This window comes from Capra hircus, chromosome 5 (assembly GCF_001704415.2).
Source record: "Capra hircus breed San Clemente chromosome 5, ASM170441v1, whole genome shotgun sequence".
Taxonomy (NCBI): domain Eukaryota; kingdom Metazoa; phylum Chordata; class Mammalia; order Artiodactyla; family Bovidae; genus Capra; species Capra hircus.
In genome coordinates, this window is record NC_030812.1 from 33,515,935 (window position 1) to 33,535,003 (window position 19,069).

A 19,069-nucleotide genomic window follows, 5' to 3' on the forward strand; every position below is an offset into this window, starting at 1 on the left:
ATGACTGAGTGACTGAACAGGCAAAAATTGATACTATGAATCAATCTTAAATGGTCAGAGTCTAACCAGTCTCACTGAAGGGAGAGAGAGAAGTGAAAAGTGGTAGATGATCACTAAGCCATATCCACTTGGTTTTGACATTTTTGCATGTGTGCTTATATTTGGAGACAAGAACCCCTGATGTTATGAAAATGTCATGTGTGAAATAATGCAGCCAGACCTCTGTCCAGTCCAATGCCTCTGAAATGCATTTCCTTATAATTCTGGGCTCATTCGAGGCAGACATTTCAAGTTCTTACTGCTACTTAATTTTCTGGTTTCTGAGTCTGTGTTTAAGCTTTTCTGTGTATATATAGCTCTTTTTAGTGCTAATGGAGAAAGACTCTTCTCCCCCAGAGGTGAGAACCATGCAGCCCCCAGAGACCACTTAACTCTGCCTTTCTGGAGCTTATGGTGCTCAGAGATCTCCCAGGCATTCTAAGGGGAACAAGGCCGAGTGCCTCGGGTGCTCAGTTTGTCCCTAGAAATCACTTCATCTCTTCTGTGCATATTCAGTATGTACACAGTGAGTACATAATCCAGAACTATCGAACGGATCAAGGAGTGAATGGATTTGGCTATAGGAATTCATTAGAACACAGCAGCAGAGACTATAGCCAAATTTGGGAGGCTCTTTTCCCCTGGATTCTGGAAATCTGCATTCTCTAGTGTGTCAGGAAGAACTGGAATCAAAGCACATACTACTGTATTGTTTTAATTTAAAGTTACCATTTTTTTGCCAAATAAGATAGCCCTATCAAATAGAAAATCTTATATTCATATTAGCATGTATGGATATTATTGGAACCCCAAACTGTGCTTGAAATAATGCATTGAAAGAGGTGATGATAAAATAATAATAATAATTCTTTAAACTCTTTTTAGGTTATCTTGGCTATACGAGTGGATTTTCCTTGAGCTGTATGGTTTTTTTCCTAATTGTGGTAAGTGCTGGTTGAAATGGTTGGCCTGGTTTTGCCATAGTACGATGCTACGTAATAATTATGCATTATTGGGCTTTATTTGATAAAGTTTGTTTCTCCTTTATTTTTTTTAATGCCAGGTTATCTACAAGAAATTTCAAATTGCCTGTTTTGTTCCAGAGCTAAATTCAACAAGTCCTAATTCAACAAATGTGGACATGTGTACGCCAAAATATGTTACCTTCAATTCAAAGGTACATTTCTTGTCCTTTAGATATAAAAATAGGAGTGTTTTTACAAAGGACATTGTGTTTCTTAAACTTGTTTTAATTAAACTGTCTTTGATGTATTTGTTCTCAAAGGAACAGGGTACCACAGGTTTCAAATGCCACAATCCATTTAATGACCTTGAAGAAATAATAATATACAAATGGTGTATTTCATGCTCCCCTTGACCCAGTTTAGTGTAGGACAACCTAAAGTATTCTCTGTGAAAACCTCTTTCTGCACAATTATCTCAGCTCTGCTATTTCTTACAGTTCTTTAAAAACAAATTAATAACATCCTTAGCCCACTGCTTCTTCTTTTCTTAAAATTAATTTTTTAATAGGAGGATAATTCCTTTACAATGTTGTGTGGGATTCTGCCAAACAACTTGAATCAGTCCTGACTATATGTATATCCCTACCTTTGAGCCTCCCTCCCACCCATCCCCATCCCACAGCTCACTGCTTCTGTCTCATGGTGACAGAAAGGAATACCTCAAACTTCCCCAGCTTGTACAGTTAAAATATAGACTCTACCACAAATTGACACTTCAGGAACATTCATACGACATATTGGGGAAGGGTAGGACTATGGAAACAGTCAGGCTTGGATTTGAATGCTCAGGCAAATTGTCAACTCCATTTGTAAAACAATGATCCTATTGTGTATCTTATAGGGTTTCTTAGAATGTGCCTGATACCTTACTTGGGCAAAATTATGGCATGAGAAATGTTACTTTTCCCTTCTTCTCTGCCAGCTTCTTTTTGCATAAGAAGTTACTATATTGAATTATCTTTTTCTGAGAAACTAATTTAGATTGATCTCTTACCTGCTCTCTCTTTAAACTCTTAAAAGTACCCCAAAGTAGTAAAGTAGTTTTCTTTTAAGAAAGTCATTTTCTTTTTAGATGCCATATTTAAGTCTGACTGCTGCACCCCTTATAAAGCACAGAGCAGTGAAACGAAGGTGCATGTTCTGGCTGTGTTGCCTTGCCTGTCTTGGAGGGAGCCAGGAGAATAGTGCTGGTCTGTCTCAGGACTGTGGGGACTCAGCGAAATAACAGAGGAAAGTGCTGGTAACCAGCTAGTGCCACAGGTGACGCAATGCCTGGGGGATGTAAGATACACTGTAGGTGAGCCTGGCTGTAAAACCCCTCTCTGCCAAGTGCCTAATGTCTCAAGCTAGATAAGCTGTCTTAGAAAAGCTACTCCTATTTTAGATATCAAAGCTCCCCTAATAACCAAATAATCCAAGGATTCTGAAGGGCTGTCAGATAAAAAGACAACTCAGAAATACTGGAGCAATACAGTTTTTATGGTAAAAATGCCTTTCCATAATGTTTATTTTTTCTTCTCGAATAGACCGTGTATGCTTTACCAACAATTGCGTTCGCTTTTGTCTGCCACCCGTCGGTCCTGCCAATTTACAGTGAGCTTAAAGAGTAAGAGATTTGTTTTTGTTTTTGTTTGCAAACTGAGTCATTTTACAGCCCCTCATTACTAGACAAGTGCTGTATCAAAATAAACGGACTCATATCATGAACTTCAACATTTACTTTGTCATTCTTGAGCAAGACACAAACCTGCAGTATATTTTGGCCATAAACATATAAAAAGTGTTTATTATGTGGGCTTTTTCTTATTAATTTGGTTTTTCAAATACTGTGTTACTTAAGAGAGTTCAAGTGTTTGTGTTGCTTTATATTACTTGTGATTAGTTTGCGGATGAATAATGGTAATCTTCAGATTCATCTGTGAACCACTGAATACATTGTATATGATTTGCCTTTTGGTTTAGTTGGAAAAGGTTGGTAAATCAGGCATGAAGAAATGAATGTTAAGACCACAAACTGGACAGAAGAATATTGTTGTTCACTTTAAACTGTTGCAGTGATTATGGGTTAGTTTTTGATTGCTCTTCTAAGAGAACGAAAGGACTGCTTATGAATTCCCTCATGGGTTCTCTTCTTGGCCCACTGTTATCAGACTTTCTACATAAAAATATTTATCATGTCATAGTCTCTGTTTTTGAGATAACTGGTTTACAACTTATATAGGTTTCATGTGTACAACCTGATATTTCTACTTCCATACACACTATGTCCTGCTCACAAAAATATAGTTTCCATCCATCACCATACACTGGATCTCCTTTCCCCATTTTGTGCTCCCTCTACCCCTTCCCTGCTGGTAACCAGTGCTCTATTCTCTGTAGCTACATCCTTGTAAATTTATTCCTAGATATTTTATTCTTTTTGTTGCACTTGTAAATGAATTGTTTTCTTAATTTCTCTGTTATCTCACTGTTAGCATATAGAAACATGGCAGATTTTTGTATGACTTTGTACCTTGCAACTTTACTGTACCTGTTTATTATCACTAATAGTCTTTTGGTAGAGTCTTCAGGGTTTTCAGTATATGAAATGATGTCACCTGTAAATAGTGACAGTTTTACCTTACTCTTTCCAATTTGGATGCTTTTTATTATTTTTCTTCCCTAGTTGCTCTGGCTAGGACTTCTGCTATTAGGTTGAATAAGAGTGGTAAGAGTGGGCATCCTTGTCCTCTTCCTCATTTTAGAGGGATAACTTCCATTTTTCATCATTTAGAGTGATGTTTGCTGTGGGTTTGTCATTGCTGATATTTTGTTGAGGGTTTTTGCATCTATATCCATCAGAGATAATAGCCAGCAATTTTCCTTTTTTGTGTTGTCTTTGTCTGGTTTTGGTATCACAAAGATGTTGGCCTCATAATATGTTATGAACCATTCCCTCCTCTTCAAATTTCTGGAAGAGTTTGAGAAGGATAGGTATTAAATCTTTGACTGTTTGGTACAATTCACCAGTGAAGCCCTCTGGTCCTGGACTTCTGTTTTTCCAGAGGTTTTTGCTGACTGCTTCAATCGCTATACTAGTGATGGGTCTATTCATATTTTCTGTCTCTTCATGCCTCAGTCTTGAAAGGTTATATGATTCTAAGCATTTGTCCATTTCATCTGGGTTGTCCAGTGTGTTGGTGTATAACTTTCATAATACTCGTCCCTTGTATTTCGATGGTGTTTGTTGGTACTTAGTCTCTTCTGTGTCTGATTTTATTTATCGGGGCCTTCTGTCTTTTTTTCTTTGTAAGCCTGGCTAAAGGTTTGTCAATTTTGTTTGTCTTTTCAAAGAATCAGTTCTTAGTTTCATTGACCCTTTCTATTGTCTTTTTATTTTTAGTTTCTATTTTGTTTATTTCCACTCAGTTTTATTTCCTTTCTTATACTGACTTTGGATTTTATTCTTCTTTTTCTAGTTTCTTTAGGTGTCAGGGTAGATTGTTTGACATTTTTCTTGTTTCTTGAAATAGGCATCATGGCATAGTCTTAAGCTCAGAAAAGATTAACAGTATAGTTATCTGTTTCCATTTTGAAAGAAAGATGATGTTATTCAGGGTTGAATTCACTCATGATTGTTCCTCTTTCATTTTAAATTGATTTATGACTAAGTTTTGAAGTATTTACATCTGCCTATCTTTGCATACATTAGTCCTGCTTTATGATCTTATATTTAAGGTTTCTCCGGCATCTTTTAAACTTCATAGTCCTGCTTTTAGTTTGTAGTTTTCTTATGTGGGTACTTCTCAGTTTGTCTTGTTTTCCATACTTCCTGTTATGACATAGTCAAATGCCATGCTTTCTTGGTGGCCTACTCTTTGAGTACAAGTCTTGGAGATTAATTGTTTAGGCAGCTAAAGAAACTTAGAGGTTCATGCCAACTCCCAAGATCAACTTAACCTCAGAGAGAGAGAGGCTTTCCTTATCCCAGCTGTGAGTTCTTGGGCACCAGTTGCTATGGAGACATATAGGCTTCCCTGAGGCTGTGTGAGTGCGTGCGTGCTGAGTCACTTCAGTCCTGTCTGACTCCTTGCGTCCCCGTGGGCTGCAGTCTGCCAGGCTCCTCTGTCTATGGGATTTTTCCAGACAAGAATACTGGAGCGGGTGGCCATGCCCTCCTCCGGGGGATCTTCCCGACCCCGGGATGGAACCAGTATCTCCTGCACTGCAGGTGAATTCTTTACCCAATGAGCCACCTGGGAAACCCTCCCTGAGGCTATTCGGTGGGAAAATCAGACCTTAAATAGCAGTTTCAATGACAAAACTCGCAAAGTCAAATTCTAGCTCAGCGCCTGATCTCTGGAGCCAAGAAAACAGCATTGGAACTTATTCTGCCTTTTTCCTGTGCATCCTGAGTGTGGAGATAGTATCAAACAAATGTTAAAAAAATACACTCTGCCCTTCAGATGAGAACGCAATTTTCTTTCAGAAGAATGGGGAAGAACATTGAAGGGATTGTTTGTTCCATGGCTCTTTCTCTCATAATACCCAATCAGTGTAAAGAAGGTTATTGGAAACTGGCGTATTTGGTATAATTACTGGGGGTAATTACAGGAGCTCAAGTCAGCCCAAGCCTGATAGAAAGAATGTTAAGTTCCATTCTTCAGGGTTAATATTTGTGCTTACATTCAATAACATGGTTTTTAATTTTTCAAATTTCTTTTTCTTTGTTTTTAGTCGATCACAGAAAAAGATGCAGATGGTTTCAAATATCTCCTTTTTCGCCATGTTTGTTATGTATTTCTTGACTGCCATTTTTGGCTATTTGACATTCTATGGTAAGTACCTTCTGTCAGTACCTAAATATAGGTATTAGTAAGTAAATTATTAAAAATCAGTATCAAAATATGTACTGATATTTCAGTGTGATAACCCCCAAAAGCAACAAATCTGTCCATTGATTTTACTGATCTTTTCTTCTGCTTAAAGCAAATGGCTATGGTTCCTTTACATATTCATACTGACTATGCAATAGAATAATTACTGAAACAACATGCCATAATTTTTTCTCCTAATACTGTCCTTAAAAAAAAAATGCATTTTATAAGCATGTCACCTTTACTAAGGAAGGTTTAGAACTATATCAGAGAAGGCTTTCCTAATTGCTGTTGTGAACTGGGTCATTTTCCATTAATAGAAAAGAGAGACAGAGACAGATTTTGAAAGTGAGAAAAAGTAGAGTGCTACACTCATGACACTGTGCGTTAATTAAGAATAAAACACCTGATTGTTCAGCAGCAGGTGGAGCTTTGCTTCAATATGAAGCAATGACAGAGTTAAATGAAATCTGGAAAAGAACAGAGTTTCATTTGTAACTTTTATTGACCCTGTATGAAAAGTCTACCTTACTGCCTCTTCATCCTCTCCTATTCCAGTCATCCTGCAGGTTTATTTAACAGCTTTCATTATCATTACAGTTTGGGACCTGGTTTAAATTTGAATACATAAATTTCACATTACATTCCCTATTAAATAACATTTCTTTCTTATTTTTTCCATAAACACAAATGTTTCAAAATTTAAACACATTTGAGATGATTAATTCAGCCTGGAAAGGCTTCCCTGATTATACAGTTGTATTATTACCATTACCAGAATCCTCACAGCTTGTAGGACCTAGTTCCCAACCACAGGTTGAACCCAGGCCTTTGGTGGTGAAAGCACTGACTCCTAACCACTGGACCTGCAGGGAATTCCCTAATTACTGTTTTCACAAGCAGTGGAGAAGAGCATTGTCTGAGGAATCCATAAATACCACATTTAATTTCTGCATAAAGATGGTGTTCTCAGGTTTCCTGCAGAGTTGCAGGGCTTGGGGGTGGGTAAAGGGAGGGAAGGAGAGAGAGAGAGGCTAATATTAGTTGACTGGTCTCACTGTGGCCTTGTTCAAGCTATGATTTTTTTCTGGCAAATCCATTTTTTTTTCCACATAGAATAGAATACCAAAGCCTTTCAATACTCTTAGGTCAAAGAAAAAAAGCTCAGGTATTTTTAGATGGTTATGAATTTTGAATCAAGGAAATTACAACTAAGGAGATTTTTATTATAATCTAGGATCCATTGTCTAAAATTGAAACCTGTCTCTGGCCCAGACTGTTAAATGGAACTGGAATTCCACACCCTGAACCTTGAGATGGGAAGGGAACGAAACTATCTCTAGTCAAAGGAGTGGATTTTTGAGCTGGAGACAAAATGGCAGAGTAGAAGGACCTTGAGCTTAGCTCCTCTCCAGAGCACATCCAAATTACAACTAAGTACTGTACAGTCATCAATTAAGACAGGAGTGGGCCTTCCTCGATGGTCCAGTGGCTAAGACTCCACGCTCCCAATGCGGGGGGCCTGGGTTTGATCCCTGGTCTGGGAACTAAGTCCCACATGCCACAACTAAAGATTCTACACACAGCAACTAAGACCTGACATAGCCCAATGAATAAATAAAAATAAATATTTTAAAAACAGCAATTATTCTTTTACAAAGGGCAGGGGTGAGCTTTTTCTTGCTCAGTGACTGCTTTTCTAGCTTTGATTGTCTTTGAAATGACACTTTCTGAAGTTCAGTGTTAAGAAAAAGTTCAAAGTGGTTGGTATATAAGCTTTATGAAGAAAACATATCTGGAAGAGAAGAATGAGTTCCTTGCAGCAATGAAGTTCCATGGGCACTTCTGCTTGGATGCTGAGTGATAACAGAAGTCTTTGAAAGAGGCTCCAGGTGGCCTGTAGCCCACGCAGCTGGACTGAGGCTGATGGACGTTGTTGGATGAGTGGCACCAAGTTGAAGAGAATCCAGATGAAGAAGGGCTTTGTGTTTCAACCGTATGGTATTCCTAACCTCAGCTCACTCCTAGGTTTAGTTCAGTGTAAATTACACTCTGTGTAATTTCTGGTGATTATTCTTACACTCTTTTTTGCTGCAGGTATGGACAGGTGGGGCATGTCTCACATGGGGGATTTTGCTCTTCAACTTTATAAATTGAATAGACACTTCAGTCCCCAGAACATTGCTTTCCTTGCCTCCTTTAGTTTACAGATCCTTTGTGGTTCAGAAAACCCGTCACTCCATGATAATTCTTCTGTCTTGTTTTAATGCCCTTTCACATTCCGCCTCATTTTAGAAAGCGTGCAGTCCGACCTTCTCCACAAGTATCAGAGTAAGGATGACATCCTTATCCTGACGGTACGGCTGGCAGTCATTGTGGCCGTCATCCTCACCGTGCCCGTGTTATTTTTCACGGTGAGTAAAAGGCCTTAGTGCAACCTGAGAAAAGCTGAGGGCTCCTCTTCGTGCTGCCTTTAGGAGCCGCTTGCAGAGCAAGGCTGCTGTGGGGAATTCCTGCATCACTGAAACTGCCTCAGGGAAGAATCTCAAGGGTCTTTGGAAAGAAAGTAGGATCAGTGAGTCAGGGTAGGCTTCTGACAGATGAATCAATTTTGATTAATCTATCCCCCCTCTTTACAGAGAGATGTAGATAGACTATTTGAATCCCAGTCATCCAAGGCAGGGCAGTATAGAAGGACCAGAAGAGAGTGCTCAGTCACAGATAAAATAGAAACTGTCCCCTGCCCCGCCCCACCCCCTGCAAAAGAAAACTACCTACTCATAAAGAAAAGGACTTTCCAAATTATGTCCAGCCCCCTGGCTCCCCAGACAGTTGAGCCATCTATAAACTCACGAGATGTGGACTGAACATGTCCAAATGCCTACACCCCAATCCGTCCATAACTGATGAGAAACACAAAAGGCATCGAGCTGGAGGCATGACAGGACCTTTTGTTTCTTTTTCTGCAGGTTCGATCTTCTTTATTTGAACTGTCTAAGAAAACAAAGTTTAATTTATGTCGTCATGTCTCGGTGACCTTCATACTCCTGGTTATTATGAACTTGTTGGTGATCTTCATACCCTCCATGAAGGATATTTTTGGAGTCGTTGGTATGGCTTTCTGACCTGCCACTTATTCTATGATAGCTGTTTAGAAAGTTAAACTTTCACAATGGTAACCTCAATTTTTCTTATTTTCCAGGCGTTACATCTGCTAATATGCTTATTTTCATTCTTCCTTCATCTCTTTATTTAAAAATCACAAGCCAAGATGGGGATAAGGGAACTCAGCGAATTTGGGTATGTCTCATGCCGGCCACTCTCGTTTTTCTAATTTGTTTTTCATTGAACTGTCCCAGGTAAATAGTCCATCTCCACCAACCAGTACTTACAGTGACCTCAAAAGGAGGCAACCATCCTAGTGTTAGCCCATTCGGGAAATTTAAAATATCATATCAGGATCTTCTCCATGCCCTCAAAATATCTTCAGGTTCTGCTCCTTTTGTGTCAGAGTGGCCAGCCAAAAAATTAGACATTGATCATGCTTTGTCTCTCCAGGGTGATGCCTTGTCATTAGCAAGATCTGAAGTGGAAAGGGACTCAAAATTTTCTGCAGTCCACTGTTTCTGTATAGTCCCTGGTCCTGTAACTCCATCCATCAGCCCAGGGAACCTGCAATGCCTTAATTGAAACAGCTGAGTTAGCATTGAGTCTTTTTATGATTTGACAGAAATGCTTTGGAGCAACAGACCTGGATTCAGAAACTACCTTTCCGTATTGGAATTCTTGTTTCCAGGTCTGGTGAAGTTCAAGGGCATCTTGAAGGTGGTGCACTTGGAGACAGTGAGGGAAGCAGGGGTGAAGTGGCTGCTGCATGAGTACCTTCTGGAGCACCATTATGTTTGGCCTTTGAGAAGGCTTCTCGACTGCCCTCCCAGATAGTGTAAGCACTCCAGTCACACAGGTTACCTGAGTCAACAGACCCCAGTGAGAGGTGTAGGCATGGGGGAACATCCCTGTGTATTTAGAGGAAGCATCGTTGATGCCACTGGAGCATCTGCTTCCCCAACAGGACTATCCCTAAAGCCGTAAATCTCAAATCCTTCTAAATCTAACCAGTGGGGGCTTCATAAGAATAGAGAGGAAGAACCAGTCTTCTGGTCGCGGACTTTTGCTTTTTGCAGGGGTGGGGGTTGATTAAATTTTGGTAGTAAACTGAAGATTCAGTCTGACAGTGATGGAGACCTACTAATCACGAATCTCTGGGCCTCTGTAACCTTGCTCCCATTATAAAACCACTGGGAAGATCTACCAAATAGCATTAAACAAGAGATCAGTCTATGTAGAGGCTCACTGGGAGTTACACCAGACTGGTGATGGTGAGCCTGGATGCAACCCTCTCAAACCCACTCTCCGCCCCCTCCCCTTCCCATAACAGTGTCTCCTTCTCCAGACTCCAGTTCAGCCCGCCCTGGCTCTCATGACGCTTCATCCTTCTCCCTGAATTTCAGCTCTTGTTGGAAACTCTCAGCACCAAGCAATTTAAAAGCTTGTGTTCTCCAGATTTTAGATTTAATAACCTGCCCCCTGGGCCTTCATCAACCCTTGAAATCATTTAATTTTGTATACCCATTTCCTGTCTCACTCGATCAAATCTACTCTGCTTTTAGATATCCTTTTAACACTTTTTCAAACAGAAATGTTTACCTGCCAGTGATAAACTAGGCTGGTTGATGACATGACCTGTATGTTGTCGAAGGATGATCTTTGGGGTTGATGACATGACCTGTATGTTGTCGAAGGATGATCTTTTTTGTTTTTTTTCATTTTCATCTTTAGTCTGAAAGAAGCTAGCAAGAGTAATACCCAGTCAGTTGTAGAGCAGACTCACTCTAAGATGACCATGAAGTCAAAGAGCAGAATACAGAGGATGGTTCTGCACAGCTAGTTTTTCTTAGTATCCCATCCTTGGAGAATCAGGTACACGAAACTTTAGAAAGAATCTCACAGTTCGATAATAGATGTAACCAACCAAATATGAGGGGACACGAAAAGAGAGGGAAATCATTTTCGTTTTTTCCCAGGTGTACGTGGAAAATGTTTGCTTCCCTGAAAATAACCCTTGCCTTTCTGTTACTCCAGGCTGCCCTTTTCTTGGCTCTGGGGGTGTTGTTTTCCCTGGTAAGCATTCCCTTGGTCATCTACGACTGGGCCTACTCATCAAGTGGTGACGAAGGCCACTGAGACCAGCTGAGAAAAACAGTCAAGTTACCACGCATCAGCAACCCTTCATCACTTCGTCTGCAAGTTTACAGAAGCAAACAGAAATTTACAAGATACACAATGAAATAATACTTTGGAAGCAAAACAAGAGACCTGTTTCTATCATGCCTCATGCCCCTCCAGGATTGGGGATCAATTTTAAGATTGTGGATTTTTTGGTTCCAAATTTCATGCAATCATATTTTCCAGTACTTTTCACAGTTGATTGTTTTTCACTCTACTAACTCTATTTTTTTGTGATTTCATCGTCTCTTAGAACTTTGAAGACATGATCACCCATCGTGTTTATTTATTGTACATCCAGATTCTGAAATAATTTTCCTACTGATATTCAGCTTATATCTGTACCTTTTTAGCAGAGAAAAGAATCTTGAATTGTATATATTTATTTTGCTTTACAGAAAAAAATGGTTTCGTAAATAATTTGCCTATTTTGGTTAAAATAGCACATAGGGATAATCAGATGAGAGTCACAGGGCACATACCCTTGTTGGATCAGAGAATGCCCAATATTTGAGGCAGCTCTGATCACCTGGCAGGCAAGCTTCAGCAGCTCATGACCTCGCTGGCATTCCATCCACTCTGTGCAGAGACCTTCTCTAGCGAGTGTTCTCAGCTCGGAAAGGGGTGGGAATGATTCTTAACCTTGGTAAATATACTGAACTACACATATGGGTTATCTAGCAAATGAAGTTTTGTTTCCCTCTGTCAAAGTTACTCTATATAATCTGAGTCAGCTTTTGTTGGGGAAGACCCATGACATCTTTATAACAAATTGAGAAGCAAGAGTCCTACAAAAAGATTGTCCAAAATGCATGAGGAAATATTTTTCAGATGCAGATAGCCTTCAGCCCAACAACTATATTGTTGAAGGGGGAAAAACATTTTCTTAAATTATAAACCCAGCAGCTTCTACTCATGTCCATCAGCTTTTTGCACAGAAAATCATGTGTATCTAACCAAGGCTGATCTAGGGAAAGTAAGTCCTGTTTTATATTAGGTACTTTGGGGGTGGGGGGTCTTTAAAATATTTGTTTTATACCTATGAAAGTGAAAGTGTTAGTTGCTCAATTGTGTCTACCTCTTTGCAACCTCATGGACTGTAGCCCACCAGGCTCCTCTGTTCATGGACTTCTCCAGGCAAGAAGACTGGAGTGGATAGCCATTCCCTTCTCCAGGGGATCTTCCCCACCCAGGGGTTGAACTGGTGTCTCCTGCATTGCAGGCAGATTCTTTACTGTCTGAGCCACCAAGGGAACCCATTCTGCCTGCAGTACAGAAGACCCTGATTCCATCTCTGGGTTGGGAAGATCCCCTGGAGAAGGGAATGGCTACCCTCTCCAGTATTCTTGCCTGAAGAAGTCCATGGACAGAGGAGTCTGGCGGACTATAGTCCATGAAGCTGCAAAGAGGCGAACACAACTGAGCGACTAACACTTTGTATTTATAAATTTAGGTTATTGCAAATACAAGATTTTTGTACCTTAAATAAGCCTCATTCCTATTTCTTCTACACTAGCCATCCGTCCAGTCTTGAAAAAAGAAAAAGAGCCTTCAGAGGTGATTTTGAGGACTGCGTGTGATGAAAGCACTGTGTACCTTTCTCCCCCAAGATGGGGACTTTGGTGGCAGTGCTGTCCCTCTCCTCATCCCTGGTCAAGGGTGGGCTGTCACTGCCTACCTGATGTGACCCACATGGGGGACAGAGTTGCTGACACTCTTACCCCAGCCCCTCTCCTAAAAGCAAGTGAAGGAAATTCCCGAGAGACTGCAAAAGAAGAGAAGTTTGGGGCACGGTAGCTTGAAAAGGCATTGGGGACAGAATAGAAACCCAGTACCACATTCCTCCTATGCTGGGCCATCACCCGTGCTTGGATTGTCTGTGTCACACAACGAGAAGCATGTGTACCCTGAGAGCTAGTCTCTTGAAACAGGGCTTGTGTTATATCTACATCCTGGTTGAATTCAACAAACACGTCTGTTCACTGAACAGATTTCTTATCCAGAGATAAGTAGCCTCTAACCACAGACTCTTGGCAGAGTTTTGAGGCACTTAACTCTGGGCTCTGTTCCTCCTGCACTGAGGCCTCCACACTTACCAGGAGTAACACAAAACTCTCCCCTCCCCTTTACAGACTAATATCCCATACAGAAAGCAAGCATCAGGATCATTCCTGACCCTCTTGGGGGAAAAGGAAAGGTTATTTTCTGCCTGTCTTAGTAGTATCATCATAGCTTCTAATGTCATGCTCCAGAATTACATCCACAGAGATCAGAGTTCAGGTATTTAGAAATGAGTACCTACCTATGTATGAATTCCTAACCCAGTGAAACCCAGACATTTCTGTCCTTCTCAACAGTCTTCCATAAATAAGCAGAAGAGAAACTCAACCAAACAAGATGCCTGGGCCTTGGAGCTTGTCCGGGGGCGCCCAATCATGTACTAGCTAGATAGTGGATGACCCTCCATTAAAAAAATGCAAATTTCATTTGCAAGCTATATTAGGCTACTTCCTGTTTTCTTCATTAACTTATAAAAATTCACTTTCTGCCCATACAGTCAGTTTAAAAGATTATCATTAGCTCTTGGGATGTATAGTGATATTTTTGGATCTTTGGATTTTATGTGTCAGAACAGGGGATTTTTTAAATTATTTAATATATGCTTATTTAGAGGAGGCTTGGGATATGTAGTAATATTTTTGGATCTCTGGATTTTATGTGTCAGAACGGGATTTTTTTTTATTATTTAAAATATGCTTATTTAGAGGAGGCACTTGTTGATGTCTGCACTACTACAGGTTTTTAAAACCTTCTTTGTATGTTTAAGTTTATTGTTGACTGAATATAATAGACCCTACTGTAATTTGTCAGATATCAGTGATTAATTTCATGATTTGTGTGGGATTAGCTGTAAAGTGTACTGTTCTTATTCTTCTTCAGAGTAGTGAACCCTTAGCCAAAAATACATGTACCACAGATGTTAGGTAGAATTTAAATCACACAGTAGTGCTGTACAAGTTTTTCTGCTATGTGAGTAGACTAACGAATTTTATACCTTAAGCCTTTGGGAGCATGTTTTCCTTGGGGAGACGGGATCTCAGCACCAGTGGACAGTGCTAGGTTCATGCTTTGGGGTATAAGCTGTTCTCTAGTTGTAATAACATAGCACACTGTAAATCCCTAATTTCCTTCATGTTGCTTATTGGAAGTGAGGACAGCAGCATATGTACAGGAAAGAAATTCAGTCTTGTTAATCATAGGCAGTCCGCAACTTATAAGCTAGTGCAGAGCCAGCTTATAGGCAGAGCATAGTGCAGAACTGTCGGTTGGTTGTTTGCAACCTGGAATGTATTTACCTTCAGAAACCAAGTTACACTAGGCCCCCAGACCAACTAGAAAAGATAATCTAAACTCATAGTTTAGCTGAAATAGGATACTATATTAACAAGATTGCTAAGGGATCTAAGCAATGAATATGATTTTGTTCCTAGCAGATGTTTGCTCAGAGTTGCTGAGAAGCTGCCCCTCGTGGTGTTAGTGGAATCTGGATCAACCGCTCCAACCTCACACTGCCTGCTGGGTGGTGGCACCAGAGTGGCCACCAATTAGAAGTGCCCAGATGGCCTACAGCTGGGTCCCCAGCAAAGGAAGGGGACCAGGTCCAGGGCAACCAGAGATCTTATAGGAGGAGGAGGGTTAAGGAGGAGCAGGGGTCCTCTGGTGGGCCGTACATCACCAGGGACATCTTCCACTGCCACCCCTTACTCTGGAGGCTCAGGCCTGGCCTGCCTGCTTCTGTCTGTAGGACCTTTTGCTCCTGGAGTTTATCTCCTTCACGCCCACTACCATGGATGATGTCACTGTGTATCTTCTCTTGCATGCCAGTCGCTGACGCCAGCACACAGCACTTTCAATGGATTTAGTGCTAGGAAGTCATAGTTTAACTGCCCAGTAGTCAAAGAGGGGTAAAAACCTCCCTACCCACTTTTCCTCTTACATTTGCAGACCCTGTTGAGAAAGACATACGTGGGTGATGGCCATAGAGCTTGGGGTGGACTAATGGCTGTGATAAGGTGTCATGGTGTTTCAGAGGACACCTTAGCAGTCACCCCAGAATTAGCTTCTTTCTAGAGTTGGATTCAAGCCTCTAAGTCAGTGTTCCTCAAAGTGGGGCTCCCTAGATGAGCAGCATCACCTGGGAACTCGATGGGATGCACATACTCAGGCCTCAGCCCAGACCAAATAAGATCAGAAACTTTGGGGGTGGAGGTCCAGTAAACTGTATTTTATAATCACTCCCAGTGATCTTGGCACAAGTCCAGTTAGAGACCCACACAGCCAATTCATCTCTCCTTTTTCTCCCCATTAGTCCTATCTGTCATTCTCAGACAGTGGTTCCTAGGACTTGAGGGATAAGAATGGGAACCAGGACTTACAGAGGGGAGAAATGCAGCCCCCTTCCCACTGGAAATGCTGGTGCATCATTGCAAATAAGGCTGCCTGCACGGGGCCTGAGACACAGTAAGGTTACAGTTTTGGCAGCTGTGAAGAAATGAAAATGAGGTGTTTTAGATTTTTTTTCTTTTTTGAAAGCAGTTAAAAGATATACCCTTTGTTAGAGGAAATAGTGAATTTAGGTCAGAAGTTTCTCTAGAATGTTTGGGTTCATCATGTGATGATTAATCCTATCCTCCCTTTAAAGGGAGTTCTCTGCTGAAAGGGACTACAGACTGCTCTGAAAAGGTTAGTGCTCCACTCTGTTTCAGCGGATCAGAGTGCTGCATGGCACATCTTGTTGGGTTGGGGGTGCGGAGGAGATTGGTGAAATGATCAGGTATTTGATTTTATGCCTTTATTGCAAAAGCCATCAATTTCCCTCTGTTTTTCAATGTAAATTGGCTTGAGGCTTAGGATGTAAACCTTAAGAATGTAATTCCTCCATTCCAGTTCATGGTAAACTTCTATCCACTTTCAAAATAAAGATTGAGATTTTATCATTTAAAGATGTTAGTGTTTTCCTTAGGAATGGCAAATCTGAGAATCTTTTAGCAACAGAACACCATTCCTCTAAAATACAGAGAATTCTTTATAATGATCTAAGGTTTTCAGATACAGAATTGGGGACGGGGTGGCTGACAACTGAAAAATACCACTAAATCTTAAAGGAAAAGTTCTTGAAAAGCATGTAAAATTCACAGGGCTCAGACCTCCTTCTTTAGAGTTTTCTACAAGGAAGGACTGTGAAACTGGGCCCATGTGCATACAGGCTTGAATTCGTGTCTTTTAAAGGAAGAATCTATGCAGTTGAGGCTTATTGTAGGAAATACTTCATTTGTATGTAAATACATTGTAAATAAATAGGAGGCTGTATATTTTTGAAGTTGTTGATCCACATTGAAATAGAAGTTGCTAGTATCTGCATATCAAGAATAAATGTCTTCATTGATATTAGTGGTTTTGTTTGGGAATTAGAAAAATTTACAGTCTCTCCCAGGTAACATAGTTCTCTGAATGTAAACTTGGAACCTACAAATCTTACTTGTTTAGAGAGAGAAATGTCTGAGAAATAGTTATGTTGATTTCTTATACTGGTATTAAGATTAATTATTTCAAAGCTAGTCCTCTGAGCTATAAATACTAAGGAACATTTTAGACCCAAATTATTGCTGTATAGAAATAGAATACCCAGAATAATAAGTTATTTCTTCGCAATACTGTTTCACTGTTAACACTGATACTACTACACAGTATTTATGAAAACAGATGTTGGGGAGGAGGAATGTTTTTTTTTTCCAAAATTGAATTTCTGTTTCCCAAATCCCTTTGAAAGGGAAAGACCTGAAAATTAACTGTGAGCACAAATTTGAAAGAAAGGAAAAAAAAAAAAGTATTATTTTATCAAGCTTTTGAAAGACTTGCATGTTTGCCTTTTCACTGTCCACGCCAACATAGGATGTCTTAAGTAATTTTTTTTCCCAAAAGACTTGAATCTTGATTGCTGGTATGTAATCTACTCTAGAGTTCAGTGTATTCTAGACTTCATCTACCTGTAGCACACCACTGATTTACTAATGTAAAACCTTGTCAACGAGTTTCAGATGGATGATTTAAGTGAGTCACATGTCAGAAAACTTTGTCATTCATGGTTGATTAAACACATAGTTTTGTTTTTTCCCCCCAGGATGTGGTGTAAATAAAGACATGTAAAAAGTTCTGTTGTAAAGCTGCTCTTTTAACATAGTTTTTAAGCATTAAAATGTGGAATAAAGCATTTATGAATTTTTGTGTTCATTCTTCTAGGGTACAATACAAAGGTGGCTCAATGGCTAAGAATCTGCCTACAATGCAGGAGACACGGTTTGATCCCTAGGTTGGGAAGATCCCCTGGAGGAGGAAATGGCAATCCCCTCCAGTATTCTTGCCTGGATAATCCCATGGACAGAGGAGCCTGATGGGGAGCCATGGGGTTGCAAAGAGTTGGACCTAACTGAATGACTGAACACGCGCACACACACTAACTAAAAGGGCAAGGGGAGTAATTGGGTACTTGCTAAAATCACTGTTGGGGATTGTTGGAGACAGATTTGCCATACTTGTCAGTGTTTTGGGACACTGAGAGTTCATGGAAGCTTATATTCAAGTGTGCAAACTTTAAAAAATGCTTCCAGTTCTACTAGTAAGCAGAAATGCATGTTTGTTTATGGCTTTAAAAATAATCTTGTTCCTGTGACAATGTTATTCCAACCAACTGATTTATTTACAGAAAACTGAGCATGTAATAGTTCTTCATTACTGGTCAGGACATAGACTTGGATTACTGTGATATTGCATGGTTTGCCTTGGAAATGAACAGAGATCATTCTGTCATTTTTGAGATTGCACCAAAGAACTGCATTACAGACTCTTTTGTTGACTATGAGGGCTACTCCTTTTCTTCTAAGGGATTCTTGCCCACAGTAGTAGATATAATGGTCATCTGAGTTAAATTCGCCCATTCCAGTCCATTTTAGTTCACTGATTCCTAAAATGTTGATGTTCACTCTTGCCATCTCCTGTCTGACCACTTCCAATTTACCTTGATTCATGGATCTAACATTCTAGGTTTCTATGCAGTGTTGTTCTTCACAGCATCCACTTTGCTTTCATCACCAGTCACATCCACAACTGGGCATTGTTTTTGCTTTGGCTCCATCTCTATATTCTTTCTGGACTTAGTTCTCCACTCTTCTCCAGTAGCATATTGGACACTTACCAACCTGGGGAGTTCAACTTTCAGTGTCATAACTTTTTGCCTTTTCATACAGTTCATAGGGTTCTCAAGGCAAGAATACTGAAGTGGTTTGCCATTCCCTTCTCCAGTAGACCTTGTTTGGTCAGAAAACTAAGATCCTGGCGTCCAGTCCCATCACTTCATGGCAAATAGATGGGGAAACAATGGAAACAGTGAGAGACTATTTTCAGTTTCAGTTCAGTTCAGTCGCTCAGTCGTGTCTGACTCTTTGTGACCCCGTGAAAAGCAGCAGGCCAGGCCTCCCTGTCCATCACCAGCTCCCGGAGTCCACCCAAACCCATGTCCATTGAGTCAGTGATGCCATCCCGCCATCTCATCCTCTACCGTCCCCTTCTCCTCCTGCCCTCAATCTTTCCCAGCATCAGCATCTTTTCCAATGAGTCAGCTCTCCACATCAGGTGGCCAAAGTTTTGGAGTTTCAGCTTCAACATCAGTCCTTCCAGTGAATACCCAGGACTAATCTCCTTTAGGATGGACTGGTTGGCTCTCCTTGCAGTCCAAGGGACTCTCAAGAGTATTCTCCAATATCACAGTTCAAAAGCATCAATTCTTCTGTGCTCAGCTTTCTTTAT

General features: G+C 40.4%; 1 protein-coding gene across 7 annotated transcripts in view; it reads left to right on the top strand.

The window, feature by feature from the left end:
* The window catches only part of SLC38A1 (solute carrier family 38 member 1), a 72,674-nt gene extending 60,372 nt beyond the window's left edge, over positions 1-12,302 (top strand). For 4 of the 7 annotated variants that reach the window (XM_018047893.1, XM_013963851.2, XM_018047892.1 and 1 more), the window contains 8 exons: positions 925-983; positions 1,103-1,216; positions 2,591-2,670; positions 5,781-5,881; positions 8,216-8,334; positions 8,890-9,031; positions 9,123-9,220; positions 11,063-12,302. In XM_018047893.1, the coding sequence (XP_017903382.1) occupies positions 925-983; positions 1,103-1,216; positions 2,591-2,670; positions 5,781-5,881; positions 8,216-8,334; positions 8,890-9,031; positions 9,123-9,220; positions 11,063-11,164 (815 nt within the window). In that variant the 3' untranslated portion in view covers positions 11,165-12,302. The remainder of the gene's footprint in view (positions 1-924; positions 984-1,102; positions 1,217-2,590; positions 2,671-5,780; positions 5,882-8,215; positions 8,335-8,889; positions 9,032-9,122; positions 9,221-11,062) is intronic. The other 3 variants (XM_005680051.3, XM_013963849.2, XM_013963850.2) reach the window with 1 other exon arrangement.